The sequence below is a fragment of the Amphibalanus amphitrite genome, unplaced genomic scaffold (assembly GCF_019059575.1).
Source record: "Amphibalanus amphitrite isolate SeventyFive unplaced genomic scaffold, NRLGWU_Aamphi_draft 001916F_arrow, whole genome shotgun sequence".
Taxonomy (NCBI): Eukaryota; Metazoa; Arthropoda; class Thecostraca; order Balanomorpha; family Balanidae; genus Amphibalanus; species Amphibalanus amphitrite.
In genome coordinates, this window is record NW_024883409.1 from 1 (window position 1) to 19,707 (window position 19,707).

Genomic DNA, 19,707 nt, shown 5'->3' on the forward strand with positions numbered 1-19,707 from the left:
AATGTCTAAATCTGGCCGCTCTGATGGCGTCTCACCACAGCCTCTGTATCCAAAATAACTCCTCCTGGCTCTGGAGCGCAATGGCTTGGTCCGAAGCGACCGCAGCATCGGCGCCGCTCGTCGAGCGACGGGGGGCGACGGGGGCGGCGGGCAGCGGGCGGGCGGGCGGCGGCGGCGGCGGCGCGGCGGCGGCGGGCGGGCGTCCGCCACAGGGGATTTGCGGAGCGGGTTCAAGTTAGGGACGGGGGGGGGGGCATGGCGTCAGTAGATTGACCTGGTTTACGGCGCGGCTCGAGACGCTCCAGAAATGTAGCATGGTGGTCTTACAGCGTCAGCGGAGCGGCAGCATTTGAAGGCGGAGCCGGGGCCGCGCCGGGCCGCTTTGGTCTGCACGTGACATGAAGTGTAAATGGCTGGATTCGCGGAGCGTGGCGGGGCGTGCCGGATAAAGTGGGGGATTTGTTGCTGGCTGGTATATCTACTGTTGCACGTGTGATGGTGTCATGTATATTGTATGTATTCCTGTGTTTGGGGAGATATGTGGTGCGGTGGTTTAGTATAGTTAGTTATGGAAACTAAACTGTGGGTAATGGTATACAAGTTTTAAAATGAAGGGCCGATCAGTCGAGCCAAAGTTGGGAAACTATGCTTGGAACTCATACGACCAAAAGCTGTCAAAAAGTAAAAACAATGGCAAGGTTGATTCCTCATTCATTGCTCTTAGCCAGGCCTTGTAAGCCTGTGTTGTTGCGAACCTGTACTAGTGCTTTAGCCTTCTCTTTTTTGTCATTATCATTCTGTAATTCTCCTTTTAAATATACAAAACAACAGCCTGCCACCGCTATCGACTCATTTCTAAGCCAGTCGCCACACCAGCTGTAAATCGCTCATTTCAGGCGCTGCCTCTCCAGCGTGGTGTCTATCGACTTATGGCTGCTCCGATGGGAGGCAAACAACCTGGGCTGGGTGAGATAGCGTGTATCGCCTCCCTCTGGTGTCCCGAGCGGTTCAATACACTTAAAGTGTTGTTGGCCGCGCGGGAGAATATTGTAAGCAGGAAAATGAGCTGTGATCAATGATATTCTTGCATTCTTGTTTTAGGGAGATGAGAAGGCAAGGCATCAGCGTACTTTTTAAAACAGGATATATGCACGCATCATTGTCTTCTTCATTTGTGGTTGTGTGTGTTTGTCTCTGAAAAAAATACAACTACAAAAAGGAATAAGTAGCACCTATGCACAAACGCGGTCGAATGACACAATGATATGGCACTGAACGTGGATTTAAATAACCGGCTCGGGCTGCAGGCTTCTCCAGAGTGAAAGGGAAAGACACAATTCAGGATTTCAGAGGCGGATTCAGATTCAGATTCAGAGATAGGATGCGGACACTGAACAATAAGTATGCAGTGTGCGCTCACAGTATACGTGATATAAACTAATACTAGATGAGTTTCAGTACAAAAATATACTCCTGAGATCAGGTATTTATCACATGAGAATGACATAAACTTTTCTGATGACAGCTAAGGTCGGTTAAAAAAACTACTGCGATTGAATGACGCAAGCAAAAGACAGTGTTCTAAATAGATGAACTGGAATGTGAGTGCCGAAGCTAACGCTCTAAATGTCAACATCAAATGTCTCCTCAGCTCTGACACCGAGTCAATATTCGCAGACATTCATGAAGTCGAATGCGCTCTCAGTGACCTCCCGGATGACCTATGACCTTTGGCCGCACGAAGTTGAGCCGCCGACGACTGTGCTAGCTAAAATATTCAGACCAATTGCTCTGGGGGAGGCCATCTGGGCCTGTGGTAACCGCTGGATAAAGGTCTGATTATACTGTGTGGCTACTCTTGTGGCTAGCTATCTCAGAGTTAGCGGTGAGTGGAAAGTTATTTAGTCAAGTTGTTTGACTCAATGTGACTAGATTGGAACATGCATAGAAGATAAAATTGCACATATCCCGATGTGCATTCCATGTGTATAAAACTGTTGGATTATTACAGAGGTATGCCACTTTTAAAAACATTGAACGTTTACCTTTGGATAATTATCTTTCCAAGGCATTGTTACCCTTTATATTTCAAGATTTGCCATCTACATATATAAGTATTGTAACAGTTATAAGTACTTCTAACAAAACCATAGCATAGTTCTGGGTAGGGCTGCGTATGCTAGGCAGCCACAGTTCTCGTAACAGAACATAAAATTCGTAGTAGCATCCTCAGACGTATGAGGGGATCAGCGAACTGCTGGACCGGTAGGCAATCGAAGTCGCTGAGCCTGCTGAGCTCCACATCGACTGGAGTTGTCAGATAAGCTGCCGTACTTCGGGACTCCACTTTGACCTGAATCCAGCGCGAGTGTGGTGCCTTCTCAGAACAGGGTGCAGAGTACAAGGAACATGTCAACCTAATCTAAAGAAGCTCAGAGGAAGCCAGATAGAGGTATGGGAATCGGCCGCCAAGTCCCACTGCATCAGGATTGCTTCCGCAGTTACGGCTCGATGCATTGAATCGGAGATCGGTTACACATTGAGTCCTTCGTCAAGAGTCCGTGGACTCGCCACGGTCAGTCGTTTGCAACGACCATCATCATACACCCCTCAGCTCACCAAAGAAGCCGGCTGCTGGCCCCATCACCTCAGATCTCAGGCCAGAGGTCGCTCAACTCGATGTCATCGGGCAGCTCGTCGAGCCGCGGTACCAGATCTGACGTCATCAAATCTGACGTCATCAGGGGTGCGCACTCGGCGGCGGTGCCTGGGTACTCGCGATGTCGTCCGCGCATGTCGCATACGACATTTGTGAGTGCCATGATGTAGTTTTTGGCCAGCGTGAGAGTCTCGATTTTGGAGAGTTTCTTCTGGGTCTGGACGTGTGGTATGACTTGGCGAAGTCCCTGCGGAAGGAAGAAAATGTAGTTGTTAGAAAAGAAAATTAAGTTTGCGTGTGCATGTGCACTGTGCAGGGACCAAGGCGCAGGGACATGGGATGATGGAGAACGCTGTGTCCTTCGTACCACGTTTGTTTTGAGAAGCGTAAAACTAATTAACAATAGCTCCACGTTGGCCCCGAGTGGGCTGCCGCACCGGATAACACCGCTAGCCGGCCAGCACCCCTCTCAGAGTCACAGGTCGGCGAGAACATAGAGTTGTGCTACACCACCACCAGTCCACACCAGTCCAACAGTTACTCAGAGGTTCCAAGAAGGTCGCTAACACCGTGTTGAAGAAACGCCGCGTTGTGAGCAAGAAGTCGTGCTAAATGTTCCATCTCTCGTAACAATCATACGACAGTTTTGGAATTTTGTTGTACTTTTCAGTTTTCACCTGCATAGCCTGAAATAAAATTCTACGAAAAAAAATAACAATAGTAATAAACAGGGACATATGGATAAAATTTTGTTTGAGAGGTTGATTAGGAAGCATTCGTCAATTTCCAGATTAAAGAGGCCGTACTACATCATAAATCTCGCTGTTGGACCGAATCAATTTATAAAACATCTAAATTAATGGTGTTAATGACACAAAAACTAAAAGTCTCTGACATTCAGCGAGACCGCTCATTTTCTACGAAAACCGGCAGATGGAAAGAAAGAACATGTGTTGCGTCCTCAGATCTTGGGACTTTTCACATCCTGTTAGGACATGACAAGTTTGCTTAAACTGATAAATGCTAGCACAGATATTCAGGTACGAGCTCATTGGAAATGATACCATTTGCCTTGATACGCGAGACTTCTATAATAACAATGTTATTTCATTTGACGAAGTGCAACTTCATATCAGAACTACAAAAGGCCTAGAATGTTGGAAGGTAAATGAAATTAACTTTCTAATCAGATCAATGTGAGGTCGTTCATTTGTTTGATCTACAAATAGACCATTGGCCATAGTTCACCTTTATAAAGAATGATACATTTTCTATTCTTATCATCGAAGTTTATTCTATAGCTGTATGATAAAGTAGAGTCACAGCTAAAAATATTTAATAACATACACTTCTTTCAAAATTCACAAGTCGTTACATCGTTTAAACATTCGGATCAATCGCTACATTCTTTTAAAATCGGTTGATGCTCTCACAGACCTATTTGAAAAAATATGTCAAGAACTCAGGTGCTTCATACTTCAAGGCACTTCAAAATAAAGCACCAAGTGATGGTGGCTACTTCTAAGCCACAATCTGCAGGGGCACAGCTGAGTTTTTACCATTTAAGCTTGGTTTTTCCATATGTATGTGTAATGATTCGAGCGTTCTAAGGTCCATAGCTGTTGGCGCTCTTGCAAGTATTTGAAAGTCCGAAATTGAAAAACGGGTGTCACACTGATCTGAATGATCTCTCACAGATGACTGGGGAGGAGATGTCAGCATCTTACCCGTTCTCTCAGAGATTCCTAAATGTTGGCTAACTCTGGTGTTAAGGCGTGCACTGGTAGAACCAATGTACGACCCCCCGCACGAGGGGCAACAGAATTTGTATATCACGCCAGAGCAGCACATTTTTGGAACTCTATCTTTGTGTTTGAAAAAAGAGCCAATCGTAAGTTGGTTCCTCAGGACGATACGAAATTGGGCATAAGGGTAGAAAGTAGTCAGTATATCGGTAATAGCATGTTTTAAAGCTTGAGACTGTTCTCCAAGGTACGGGAAAGTCACGTATTTGCAGAGCTTGGGCACATCAAAAGATGCTGGTACCCGATCGTATTGTTTGTTGAGGAATTTCCTCACTTCGAAATTGATTAGAGGAGCAGGAAAACCATTATTTTTGAAGAAAGTTCTCAGGAAATTAAGTTCACAGTCAAAAAGTCGATAACTGGAGCATAACTTGAAAGCTCTGTGGATGGCCGATTGCAGTACTGCCACCTTGATCGCCTTGGGAATAAAGCTAAAAAAACTTAAGCCTAGTCCAGTGAATGACGGTTTCCTGAATACAGAGGTTACGAATCTGTCCTCAGACCTTGTGACGTTCACATCCAAGAATGGAAGTGTACCGTTTGTTTCTACTTCCCTAGTGAACTTTATCCTTGGGTGACGGCCGTTCAAGTATTGTAAGAATCGGTCTATATGCGAGGGGTGGTCAAAAATAAGAAAGCAGTCGTCGACATACCTGCGATAGTAGCTGGGTTTGAAGTCCACGGGGCAATCATCAAGCCATCTTTTCTCATGAAAACATAAAAAAATGTTGGCAAACGTAGGTCCTAGCGGGAGCCCCATTCCAACGCCATCTTTTTGCTTGTACAGGTCACCATCAAACAAGAAATACGAGTTCAGAACAGCAAGTTCGAGCATGGATTGGAAAAGACCCTTTGCGATACCGACGAATGTATCTTTGCCATCAAACAGAGAGTTAATGCATATCTCAATGGTTTCTCGGACCGGTACATTCGTAAATAAACTCTCAACATCAAAACTAGCCATGGTAGAATCTGAGCCTAATCTGATAGATTGAATATCGGATACGAACTGATAGCTATTTTTTATCGTGAACTGGTTCTCAGTGAGAGGAGCTAAAATGGGCACCAAAAATTTTGCAAGCTTATAGGTAGGCGTTCCACATGCGGCAAAGATCGGACGCACAGGAGTCAACAGCTTATGGACCTTAGGTAGACCATACAAAATTCCAGGGGTCGAGCCGGATACATACAGGCTGTTATACGTTTCAGATGAAATCGCGGCACACTTCTTCAGTTTCGTCAGCACTCTGTTAACCTTATCCTCCACCTGTAGTAACACTTTCTGCATGGGCTCCTTGATCAGAGTAAACTTAGAACAATCAGATAGTATACGTTTGACTTTCTCTTTGTAATCAGCCTTATCGAGAACAACTACTCCCCTCCCCTTGTCTGGTTTCGTAACAACAATGGAGTCATCAGAAGCAAAACTTTTGAGCAGCTTAACATCGTTTTTTGACAAAACAGGTGAAAATACCTTGGATGGCTTAAAACCATGGTAGAAGTTGAAGGCAATCGTTCGTAGCCTTTGCTTGACGTCTTGGAACTTGAAACGTTGAGGAAGTTGAAGATTCGAAAGAGAAGATATCAGCCGTTCAAAGCAGAGAAAGTAGCTGAAGAAATCCAGTCGCCACACCGGAAGCTTAAATTCCAGTCCGAACGCTAGCAGAATCTTGACTCTTGGGGGTATGACTTTGGATGAGAGGTTGTAAATGACTTGATCTGGGTCACAGGGCTTGATAAAGCCTGCTATACCAAGGCGTTGTAGCTTCCGAGAGTGAATAAGTTCATGTTTCTTGACAAAGTCAGACAGAATGTTTTTAGCGTCGCTGACGAGCCAGAAGTACTGAAAGAACGACAAAGTTCCATGTAACGACCGTCGTATGGAATCAACGTCTCTTTTTAAGATCCGTAATCTTCTTTTCTTGTAGTTGATCTCATTGTCTAGAAGTTCAGTTTGCCATGTTCGATAGAGTTTCGAATGTTGTAAGGACTTTCTGTACAGTTTAAACCGTAAGAACTTCGGAAAGATGTCATAAGTTTTGCAAGTTTCTAAAAACGTGATGTCCAGGTTGCATTTTGCGGCCTTCTTCTCATGATCGATCAGTTTGAAAACGTCTTTGAACGTAGATCTTCTGTGTGATCTCTTGATATGATCGAAAAGTCGTTCATGTTTTGGTCGTAGAAGTAAAAGAAACTTCACCAAAAGACAGCTCAAGGCAGTAATCATATTCCAGACCGGTTTCGGCACGTTTAAGTACCATCATCAGTGGGCATACATGTTACATTCATGATACATGACAAAACAAAGTTAATACAAAAAATCGTAGTTCAAAATTCACAAGTCGTTACATCGTTTAAACATTCGGATCAATCGCTACATTCTTTAGCGATTGATCCGAATGTTTAAACGATGTAACGACTTGTGAATTTTGAACTACGATTTTTTGTATTAACTTTGTTTTGTCATGTATCATGAATGTAACATGTATGCCCACTGATGATGGTACTTAAACGTGCCGAAACCGGTCTGGAATATGATTACTGCCTTGAGCTGTCTTTTGGTGAAGTTTCTTTTACTTCTACGACCAAAACATGAACGACTTTTCGATCATATCAAGAGATCACACAGAAGATCTACGTTCAAAGACGTTTTCAAACTGATCGATCATGAGAAGAAGGCCGCAAAATGCAACCTGGACATCACGTTTTTAGAAACTTGCAAAACTTATGACATCTTTCCGAAGTTCTTACGGTTTAAACTGTACAGAAAGTCCTTACAACATTCGAAACTCTATCGAACATGGCAAACTGAACTTCTAGACAATGAGATCAACTACAAGAAAAGAAGATTACGGATCTTAAAAAGAGACGTTGATTCCATACGACGGTCGTTACATGGAACTTTGTCGTTCTTTCAGTACTTCTGGCTCGTCAGCGACGCTAAAAACATTCTGTCTGACTTTGTCAAGAAACATGAACTTATTCACTCTCGGAAGCTACAACGCCTTGGTATAGCAGGCTTTATCAAGCCCTGTGACCCAGATCAAGTCATTTACAACCTCTCATCCAAAGTCATACCCCCAAGAGTCAAGATTCTGCTAGCGTTCGGACTGGAATTTAAGCTTCCGGTGTGGCGACTGGATTTCTTCAGCTACTTTCTCTGCTTTGAACGGCTGATATCTTCTCTTTCGAATCTTCAACTTCCTCAACGTTTCAAGTTCCAAGACGTCAAGCAAAGGCTACGAACGATTGCCTTCAACTTCTACCATGGTTTTAAGCCATCCAAGGTATTTTCACCTGTTTTGTCAAAAAACGATGTTAAGCTGCTCAAAAGTTTTGCTTCTGATGACTCCATTGTTGTTACGAAACCAGACAAGGGGAGGGGAGTAGTTGTTCTCGATAAGGCTGATTACAAAGAGAAAGTCAAACGTATACTATCTGATTGTTCTAAGTTTACTCTGATCAAGGAGCCCATGCAGAAAGTGTTACTACAGGTGGAGGATAAGGTTAACAGAGTGCTGACGAAACTGAAGAAGTGTGCCGCGATTTCATCTGAAACGTATAACAGCCTGTATGTATCCGGCTCGACCCCTGGAATTTTGTATGGTCTACCTAAGGTCCATAAGCTGTTGACTCCTGTGCGTCCGATCTTTGCCGCATGTGGAACGCCTACCTATAAGCTTGCAAAATTTTTGGTGCCCATTTTAGCTCCTCTCACTGAGAACCAGTTCACGATAAAAAATAGCTATCAGTTCGTATCCGATATTCAATCTATCAGATTAGGCTCAGATTCTACCATGGCTAGTTTTGATGTTGAGAGTTTATTTACGAATGTACCGGTCCGAGAAACCATTGAGATATGCATTAACTCTCTGTTTGATGGCAAAGATACATTCGTCGGTATCGCAAAGGGTCTTTTCCAATCCATGCTCGAACTTGCTGTTCTGAACTCGTATTTCTTGTTTGATGGTGACCTGTACAAGCAAAAAGATGGCGTTGGAATGGGGCTCCCGCTAGGACCTACGTTTGCCAACATTTTTTTATGTTTTCATGAGAAAAGATGGCTTGATGATTGCCCCGTGGACTTCAAACCCAGCTACTATCGCAGGTATGTCGACGACTGCTTTCTTATTTTTGACCACCCCTCGCATATAGACCGATTCTTACAATACTTGAACGGCCGTCACCCAAGGATAAAGTTCACTAGGGAAGTAGAAACAAACGGTACACTTCCATTCTTGGATGTGAACGTCACAAGGTCTGAGGACAGATTCGTAACCTCTGTATTCAGGAAACCGTCATTCACTGGACTAGGCTTAAGTTTTTTTAGCTTTATTCCCAAGGCGATCAAGGTGGCAGTACTGCAATCGGCCATCCACAGAGCTTTCAAGTTATGCTCCAGTTATCGACTTTTTGACTGTGAACTTAATTTCCTGAGAACTTTCTTCAAAAATAATGGTTTTCCTGCTCCTCTAATCAATTTCGAAGTGAGGAAATTCCTCAACAAACAATACGATCGGGTACCAGCATCTTTTGATGTGCCCAAGCTCTGCAAATACGTGACTTTCCCGTACCTTGGAGAACAGTCTCAAGCTTTAAAACATGCTATTACCGATATACTGACTACTTTCTACCCTTATGCCCAATTTCGTATCGTCCTGAGGAACCAACTTACGATTGGCTCTTTTTTCAAACACAAAGATAGAGTTCCAAAAATGTGCTGCTCTGGCGTGATATACAAATTCTGTTGCCCCTCGTGCGGGGGGTCGTACATTGGTTCTACCAGTGCACGCCTTAACACCAGAGTTAGCCAACATTTAGGAATCTCTGAGAGAACGGGTAAGATGCTGACATCTCCTCCCCAGTCATCTGTGAGAGATCATTCAGATCAGTGTGACACCCGTTTTTCAATTTCGGACTTTCAAATACTTGCAAGAGCGCCAACAGCTATGGACCTTAGAACGCTCGAATCATTACACATACATATGGAAAAACCAAGCTTAAATGGTAAAAACTCAGCTGTGCCCCTGCAGATTGTGGCTTAGAAGTAGCCACCATCACTTGGTGCTTTATTTTGAAGTGCCTTGAAGTATGAAGCACCTGAGTTCTTGACATATTTTTTCAAATAGGTCTGTGAGAGCATCAACCGATTTTAAAAGAATGTAGCGATTGATCCGAATGTTTAAACGATGTAACGACTTGTGAATTTTGAACACTTCTTTCAATATTAGGGAATAGATGACCGGCACACCATGCGATTTTCGTAATTAAACTAAGTTTCTGTGACTCGTAATATCCCTTAGCAATGCCAACTGACGCGTTTTCCGAAATAAACAGCAGCGGAGCCAAGCCGCAGAGGTGTCAGCGCCGTCAACATTACTTGGATTACGGTGTTTTTTGTTTGTGTTCCGCTGTGGAACCTGTCCATTGTTCTTTCTCTGCGGGACGGACGCGACGGTGCCGGCTGGTGAGCAAGATATTGGGCGACAAAGGAGGAGAAGAAGAAAAACAAGCAAACACAGCACGGGTGTTGGAAACATTAATCCCTGTAAAGACTGCGGAGTAGGGTGTTTCACATTTTCAAAGTGCCATATTGCGAGTCATATCGATGTTCCCCTCAAATGTCATCTGCTCACAAGTTTCTGTGTAAAATTTCACTTCATTCTGATGATGTTTAGAGGTCGCACATTTCTGCGACTTTTCATCTCTGATTTTGTTTCTGGCCGTAACATGAGTAGTCTTCCTGCGAACTGATTTGGTTGAGAAAGCCAGGCAGTGGCGGCGGAATAGGGGGTGCAGGGGGTGCAGCTGCACCCCCATCGAAAAACATGGGGGTGCAAACATATCTTTTTTGCACCCCCAAAATCCATACAAGGGGCCCGTCGCACCATCCAATACATTTTCTCCTGAAAACCAGTGATCGGGAAACGAACACTGATGTGGAATCATCGGGGGTGTCTATTTATGGTCAGGAGCGCCCCATGCTAGTCGGGGCCTCCACACCGGCTAGAAGTGTCCCGAGCCGCGTTTGGTGCTCCACACGGCATCTGAGGGCCCCCACGACGGCCTCAGAGGGCCCTTTTATGACGATCTCTGAGGGCTCCCACCTGAGGGCTTTGTCCCCTGGGGCCCTACAACGGCCACTAAGGGCCCTCGTGACGACCGCTGAGGGTCCCACAGAGACTCCAGGGGCCACGCTGGCCTCTGAGGGCCCCTATGACGGCCTCTGAGGGCCCTTACGATGATCTCTGTGGGCTCTCACGACGAACTCTGTCCCCTGGGGCCCTATAACGACCATTAAGGGCCCTCATGACGACCGCTGAGGGTCCCACAGGACTCCAGGGGCCCCACTGGCCCCTGAGGGTCTCTACGACGGTCTCTGAGGGCCCTCGTGACGGCCCTAGACCCAACTCAAGTCTGAGGGCCCATTTGGCTTCAGGCGGCCCAGCGACGGCCTCTGAGGGCCCCAACACAACCAGGCTGCGGGGGCTATGCTGGCATCTGAGGGCTCTGCAACGGTCTATTGAGGGCGGCAGGGCCCTAACAACGATGGCCTGCGAGTCGTGGAACTCAACCGGAAGGCGCTGCCAAAGCGCACCAAGGAAGGATGTGCCCCCTTCTCTGTGTAACGAGTTTTGGTGACAAAAGTGTGCGACCCCTAAATATACTTAAATTTGGGTTTCAAGCGTATCAATCGATTCAGTTTTACGGGTAGAGTTGGGGCAAAGTCGATATGGCTGAGTTTTGAACCAACATTATTTTACCATAGTGTAATGGAACACCCTACTGCGGAGTTTATGTAGTCTCTCCTTATCGTAGTTTTTGCAGAATTTAAGACGGTACAGTTTATACGAACGTTATGTCCCATTTTGTCTGTGCTTTGCTGAATATCGGCATTTGGGAAGAGCGTAGATAATTCATGTTTTACTGCCTTGTATGAAATAGCAGCATGTCACTACTCACCTGTTACGATTTGTAAATGCAATCAATATGTACCTATTACTAGTTTAAAATCATTCATGTAGCGACCCGTCGCTATCTTTCACCGACATTCTGCCTGTTGCTAAGCCAGCCCAGTAACATTTCGACTCGACCCATTCATCCCTTGTACCCTGGCCGAGTTCCATTACTCGTTTTCCAGCGGCTGATGAAAAGCAGAGCAAAATTGACAGTATAGTGCGCCGAAATGGCGCGTGGTCTCACACATCTTCATTTTCAGCTCGTAGTAAAACTAATGCGTTCTTGGCACGAGACACTGACAAATATCAGCCGCTCGGAGGAGACGGAAAACTGAGTAATGTGTGACAGACCCAATTTCAGAGAGGAGAGCCGCCCAAACACGTGATGCTCTTTGTAAGGTGTTCGTAAAGTGGGGGTTGATGTATGACTTTCAGCGAGAATGTGACTGAGTTATAGGTTATTTTGCACAAGGAGTCGTTGATGATTTAGGAAGGATGGGTGCGGGTGAGTTGATGGTGTTTTAACATTTATTTTGCTTCATTTCATGTAAAGGCTGTTCATGAGCTCAATTACCTGCTAAGCAGAGCTACTTGCCTGACACTCACAATGGTGTTATCAGTTCACGGTATTACGGCGTTAATTTAGATTAAAATTTAGCGTTCCGGAAGAGGTTAAGACACATTTTCATTTCATTGGTTTAAGTATACTAATTTCTGCTTTTGTTGCAGGCTGATATGAGTTAAGTCTACTGTGCTTATATTTAGCTTTGAAACGGAACAATATCATACGATTCTGAGACTTGTGCTGAAAGTTTTGTTGCATTCCCTTTAACTAAATCTTAAATTTGATTATTTACTATTGGTATGCTATGCCATTTAATTTCTACTTCTTTGGGAAGCTTGTAACCAAGGATCGAGTTTGGATTTATTTTAATGAACGACGTAATGCGCCAGTGGCCGAGAGCAAGTGTCCAGCCTGAACCTGTTACCAGTCCACGTTCAACCTCCTCAAAATAGAGACTGCATAGCCAAATGTCATCGGAAAGTTTGACGACCGTCGTGGGTTAATGGCATATCCGGCAGAGTCAGCTTAAAAGGTCAACGACGGCAGAATAGTTTGGAAAACAATGCTGTGTTCTGTTTCATCTAGAAGTAACTGGGATGACGCAATCGTCATTTGGTTATGCCCCGGGATGGAATCTTTATTTGCTCTATTTGCGTTTAAGAGTTAAGCTTGATGACGGCGGACAATTTTATATTCTTTATGTTCGATCATACTAAAAAAAAAAAACATACAATGCTAGTATATGTATAACGCTCCCTTTGCACGATACCTACAAACTGATCACAGCGCTAAACCACAATTGGAATTTCCGCATCGACATTTTGGACAACAACACTGAGAGACAAAAACACTTGACAAACAGTGCTGCTCTCTTATCCTCACTTATCTCTTTGTAAGGTCCTTTCTCTGCAGTTGCAAAGCTCTGCAATTCCCTGGATACCTTCTAAACACACAACTTAGCCGAGTTACAGAGGCTCCGAATTCTCGAGGCTCTAAGTTTAGGATGTGCGATTCTGCCTGCAAGACCTGACAAAGCTATTTGCAGCCTCGTGTGGGTCATCCCAGAAAATATTTAAACAGAGCATGGGGAAGTAGTTTCGTTTTTGAATTTGCGTTTTTTTTTTGTCGTTGATTAAGCGGGTGCTATCGCGTGCAGGTAAAATGTTTGAAAGTTATTATATTGCTTATCCAGACAACCACAAAGCGTTTCTTTCCGGATTCTTCCCCCATCCTTTCACATTTGGTCGCTGAAAATATCACTTTATTCACATATTTAGGAAGAGATCATTAGTACAAAAAGGTCATGCGGTTGAATTTAACTGGATTTGTTTGAATTTCTAGTCAGCATTCTCTATCACTTGAAGCTCCCTGGGTATTTCCAAGATATTCAGTACATGACTGTAAGTACCCACTAAATGTCAAAGCAATATTCCTATAGTCTGGCAAACCTAAGGAAGAATGGAGTTAAAGTGCTGCGGTCATTAATCCATGTCCATTTATACGAGTATTGTGAGAGCGTATTTTCTCTCACAACTTTCCACACAAATTTATCCGAGCCGTACATTTCAAGTGCTCAAAACACGTGCAAATGATTTGGCTACGGAGGCACTTTACGTGTTCTCGGCGTATTAGTTAAACGTGACTTGCAATTATGTTTTCCCACATTATGCAAAATCAATGTGGTAACATTTGGACAGCTACCCGATGGAAGTCATTTTTAAACATGAGTGGGTATGACGTTAGCCTTCAGGTCAGGTATTCAAGGTAAATCGCTTTAGAGGGTCCCGATTGAACATCTATGGCCCGAGGTGTATAGATATTGGTATAGTTATTTAAGGCACGTTAGCCGGCTTCAAACCATGAGCTGGTGGTCTCATCTTTGAACATCATGCTATACATTAATGTGAGAGAAAACTCAAATCATCCATGCCTGCTCTTAAGCCGCTTCGCATCTTCGTTTCTACACGATATGGAAATAAACCTCCACGTACGGATATTCGCCTCTTCCGAACGCGAATAGAAGAGCACTCGCTCAAACCAATCTAATATAAAACACATTGACTCCTCCAAGAGTCGAGACATCCTGTTCAGAATCTCAAGGCGTTTCACAAGCTACTGCGAACTTCCACCCAGTTCAGAGTAAGGTGGTTTCTCAGATGTGGAATTTCATTCATTTTGAGGCAATCTCCACTGTCAGAAATTGGTTGCGAAAATGATTGATTATCTGTGCCGAGCATGTGGTGACCTGATAAAATATCGCACGAGCGTTGAGATAAGTGGCCAGTCGTAGAAACATTTGCGATGATTATTTTTCAATGGTTGGTTCTCACAGGTTGACAGCTGTCACTGAAATGACAGCGGGCAGTCATTTACCGTGAATGGATGACGGGCTGGAAATACATGAATGCGTGTCTCTGGCTGAAAACTTCTCGAAATACCGGCCATGTGCTTATTTTGGGTGTTTTTTTAAACCCTATAAGGAAACCTGTAGGAAGCTTCAGGCAGCTCAAGATAACTATCAAATTACATTGCATTCCATGATTTCTTTTCTAGGGGACAGTAATTAAAGTAATGAGTATGAATATAAGTTTTGTGTTAGAGCGTACGCAATGCACTTGCTTATGTTGCTTGGCACAAAGGTAAAGGCTGAATGATACTATGACATGTAAGTATGTAACGTAATTGATAATGGTGTACAAAAACAAGACAAGTGAAAAGGAACATGGAACAAGGCACGGGAATGAAAACTTGAAACACAGGGAATTGGGGATAAACAATTGCCCGTAAAGCTGAGCCTAACAGCACTTGGACCAGTATGGGTATCATGGTGCATCGTCAATTTTCAATAAATTACCTACAAAAAAGCGTCTATGACGTATTCACAATCATTTCCATGAAAAGCTTACAGTTTTATAGCTTCCCGCCCCTTTGTAGCACTTGCATTGTCTCTTATTCAGCCGCTCTGAGATAATCTTTTGACTCCGCCCTACCTTTTGTTTCCTGAAGCTGCTGGCGACATTTCGCTACACAAGAATGATTACCCGGCTAAAGCACCACACACCCACACACTGTTTTGTTCGCGACTCTGCGTTCCTTTCTTATCTAACTAAAACGTCGCTGGCGCTGCCATTTCAGCGCTGGATTCTAAAGCCCACAGTGCTGAAACCTACCTCCAGGGCGTCGTTTAGACCGTGCATCCTCTGCCGCTCTCGTTCGTTGCTCTCCAGTCGTCGCAAGTTCCGGTCGCGAGCGGAGAGTGCAGGCTTCTTCCGCCGCCCTGGACCACGGCGAGGTGACGTCACTCCTGTACGAGCTGTGACGTCATCACTGGTGCATGACGAGTCCGATGCGGTGACGTCTCGGCTCTCGACGGAGAGACGTTGACGCTTGCAGGGTCTGCAATGATGCGGGATGGGTTGAAATAAATGAAACGGTGAAATTGCATGATACGGCGGCAGGTGCGGGCGGAATGGATGAGCTAGAGCCTAGAAACTGGCGTGGGCACGCATGCTTTCACTGAAAGCCTTTTAGTGTTGAAATGTTTTTAAATGGTTTATGAAGTGCAGAATCCATGCTCAAAGTAGACATGGAGCGAAAGTATGAATTATTTGACTGCATGTGAGTGTAGAATGTGGATAAGAAGTGTTTTGTGATAAAGACTACGGTCTACTTCTAAAAAAGGTAACTATTGTAACTGGCAGGCATCGGATAATAAGCAAAGTTAGTACAGCACATTTGATATACTATTTTTCAGTATGACAATTTATATCAAGACCTCCATTCAATTCCGTTTTAAAACTGGCGCCGTCTGTGACAACGACCCGTTCAAAATTCAATAACCCCAATCCGGCCAATTCATCGCCTCCATAGTGACCCATTGTATCCACCTGCGGCCTCGCGCAGTTTCTACATACGTCTCAGTCACGAGCCGTATACCCATGAGATTTTCGAACCTCGCCCGGCCAATACGGCGCTATAGATCTGTACCGTTTCGCGAGGCTATATAAAGTCCAAGTCGTTTGTTACGGCCGTCAGAGATGTCGCCATATTGCTGCCATTGTGCTCAGTGCAGGGATCGCTTCGTATTTGCTGGTTTTCTTACGTCATTGCTCATACAAAATGATCGCGGGGCCAAATAGGCATTTGTGCGAGTATGTGTATTTTCAGCTCACATCAATTGATGCATGGTTATTTTTAGAAGTTTCCGATAAACGTTTTTATGGCTTGCTTCTTTGTCCTTTGAATGCTCCGCTTGGAACCTTTATGGTGTTTTGTTACTTACAAAGTACTACGAGGTAGCATCTTATTGTCAGCCGCTAGCTATGATTTATTTGCATTTACGTTTGGCTTTAATCGTCATTTGTTTGTGTGTTTGTTTTTAAGCTGAGTATTCTCACCTCGACTCGTCCGGGGTCCAGTTTTGCTCCTCCGGCTGTGTCGTTGTCGTTTCGTTTTTGTCTTCATCTGGGGGAGGATGTAGCTGTAGCTCAGGGAGAAGAGACCTCATATTCCCCTCCTCCAGTGTCCTCTCCGTTCCTCACACCAGTCCTCTCGTCCTTCTGACGTCCTCGTTGGAGAGAGTGTGAGAAATCTCCTGTTTCCGATAGTCTGAAACGAAATAAACACTGCGATGACACTTCTCCATTGGAGAGATTTGGTATTCAGCACGTTGAGACCGCAGTCTTTTAGGATGTTTTTGGAGGGCATTCACTAAATGCTGTAGCGTTTTAAGACCATGTGTGAAAGGCAGTACAGGAACGCTAACACCCAAAAACGCATCGGCCTTTGCCATTGTTCGCCGAAGTCGGTATGTAAGGAGAACTTTTGAAATCGCTCCCAAGGTAACAATAGATCTCAACTAAGTCGACCACCCAAAATGCCATTATCCGAACTAAGTTTAGACTGGATCGAGAACAAACTATAGAAAAGACGTAGAGTTTCGGAGCCGAAACTGACCTTACCAGCGCCCACCCAGCTCTATTCAGCCCTTGTTTCATTCTCAATGAAGTCTCGGTGACGTGCCTGGCATCGTGCAGTGTTGCGTCACCCTAATTCGCTATGGGATTTGCTAGAGAGCTCATACATGTCTATTTGTGGTTTAATGCGCCAGAATAAACGGCGGCCCGCGATTGGATTTGCTGTTGATTTAGCTTGAAGCGTCGGAGCATGTCAATGAGGGACGTTTTTGGCGTGACATAAATGAAATCAGTGCTGCTATGAATAATTCAGCGTCTGGAATGTCGTAGACGTATTGACATCTCCGGAACATGCCATCCATGTTGAAGCACTTAAAAGAAGCGCTTCGACGCCAACCAAGCTCTGAAAATGTTTATCTAGAATTCACATAGACGATCTGATTTAGCGGAAGATGGTGAAAAGATAAAATGTGAGCCATTTCGGCTTTTGAAGTAGGTTTACCTGATTATGTTGTTAAAATGTAATTCCTGATTTATCAGGCACAATTATTTCGTTTGCACGCCACATATTCCTAATGCATCCACGTTACCATTTTTCATAAACTCGGCTGGTGAATAACTAAACCTTACAAGTATCAACGTAATTCGGATCTCAAAGCTCTTTGCTCAGCCTATATTCTGCTAAATTTGCGGCACACCACGGCGCTTTATCTAAAACAACATCTGATTTATAGGCAACGGCACATTTGAAAACAACCTGGCTCTGTACTAAACAAATAGTTATATGTAAAAAGACAATAAACACCTACAAAAAGAAACCATCGTTCTATTTGCGCAGCGAACACACTTTTTCACTTCCTCCGGCTCTTACAGCTCTCACGTTTTACATCCATCTTACACCCCTAAGGTTCTGGTAACTTTATCTGGGGAATCCCACACCCTCCTTCTATCTCGCTGACCTCGCCGCTATACGTTTTGCAAGCGCAGCAACCTCACCCCATTTCCGAGTTGGCGAGGCATTTTAGCGGCGATTCTAGCGGACGTATAAGCTCAACTGTTACGTGAGCTGACTCGAAGTAAAGGTGTCCAGGAATGGTGGCTCTATCTGCCATCAAGTTACGAGGTAGGGGCGCGAAGAATACGGAACTGTGATGATTTGTCCGGGATTGTAGGATGGGGGGGGGGGGGGGGCGATGACTCGAAGGATGAGGGCGATGGCTGGCAAGAAGGGGTCAAGGAATTGCAGAATTGATGTTGATGACCCCCGTAAGATTAAGAAAATTAACCGGGCGGTGACATGATGTCTGTACTCATCCAGACTTCAATAAATCTTAGATGATCATACACATACTGAACATAATTTGCAGACAATAGAACTGATGACTTCAGAGAGACTAGAGTGGATCTATCTCTATCTCTATCTTTATCTCTATTGATAAAGAACAGGGCACTGAATTTTATTTAACGTAACGCGTCAGTGTGCTACGCTCTTTAAGCACACAGCAACGTATATAGTGTGTTGCACTACAAATAGCACAATACAAAAATCTGCAACAATATCCCACATTCAGAGCTCTCAATGCATCCAGTGTCCACCCTATCGCTCGCCGTTTCCGCCGCTCGTTTTGTGCCCAGTTTGTCCTTCCCATAAATAGCCCCAGATAATTATCGTGTGCCCACCGGCAATCGGAGGTTGATTGTGACGTCACTCTGACGTCACGAGCACTATCCCGTGGCGTCGGCGGTTGTTTGTCGCCGGTGCGTCACCACAGAGCCGAGATATTTGTGGCGCGGGGGGACAGTTGTGGAGCACGGACCCCTGTGGTGCCGGATTGGTATGAATGTGTTGTGGTCCGGCTAGCTGAGGCGTCTGGGCTGAAAGTAGCGCGGAGGGAAGGAAGGGAAGGAGAAAGAACGGCGTGGAAATTGTTCTGTGCTGGGCCCCATGTGTGTGTGTTTTTTTTAAGTGTTGAGAAGCATTCGTTATTGCTGTTTTCTCTGATTAAAAGCAAATAAAGATGTGAATGGATCATCTAGAATTTATTACCCATTTTAAGAAAGACCTACGAACTGTTTTAGTGCAATTAACTCAACACATAAAATATAAATATCTGACTGTAGATGTTAAGAGAAGACTGTTTATAACTGCACGGTACAGAACATTAGAAAGTTACGAGAAAATACTTTGTTTATCTTTCTAACCAATCACCCAATCTCCCTCACGATACAGCCGCACAGCACCGCATTCAACATGTCCAAAGCATTCTGTACCGGGACTGTTTTCGTCCAGCGAATCCAATTGGCTGTGCGCCTCGTTCCGATACGATATCGCGTCTGTCCAGCACAGTAGCTAGCTGAGACTAATGTTCTCTGTGCTGCTGACAATAGGATTGGGTCATGGCGGACGGTGTAACCCGTGCTACATCGGGGGAGGGCAAGGGTCAGCCATTATGTGAGGTGAGGAAAGGTGGCTGAAAAATGGGGAGAGTGAGAAAGAGAGAGAGAGAGAGAGAGAGAGAGAGAGAGAGAGAGAGAGAGAGAGAGAGAGGGAGAGAGAGAGAGAAGTTATCTCGCTTTCGTGTAAACTTTTGCTAGTTGCTACTTGCCACATTTTCGTCAGGAGAATGTAGAGAAAGCGAGCATGAGAAAATAGAAAATAAGAGTATTTCCAACCAAAACACCCAGTCGGAAGACCCCAAATTTGACGTCCATTGAGTCACAACAAGAAGCACTATGGATGGACGGACACTTCTACTTTTTATAGAATCACCACCATCACGGCAACTTTCTCATCTTGAAAGGG

General features: G+C 44.6%; 1 protein-coding gene across 2 annotated transcripts in view; it reads right to left on the reverse strand.

Annotated features, from left to right (window-relative positions):
- Positions 1–586: 586 nt before the first annotated feature.
- LOC122375771 (protein dimmed-like) overlaps positions 587–19,707 on the reverse strand; it is a 29,578-nt gene continuing 10,457 nt past the window's right edge. Inside the window, exons 4-6 of one of the 2 annotated variants that reach the window (XM_043355266.1) lie at positions 16,386–16,596; positions 15,159–15,384; positions 587–2,906 (exon numbers count right to left, since the gene is read on the reverse strand). In XM_043355266.1, the coding sequence (XP_043211201.1) occupies positions 2,649–2,906; positions 15,159–15,384; positions 16,386–16,495 (594 nt within the window). In that variant the 5' untranslated portion in view covers positions 16,496–16,596 and the 3' untranslated portion in view covers positions 587–2,648. Of the gene's footprint in view, positions 2,907–3,907; positions 5,949–15,158; positions 15,385–16,385; positions 16,597–19,707 lie in introns of those variants that run through there. The other variant, XR_006255454.1, reaches the window with a different exon arrangement.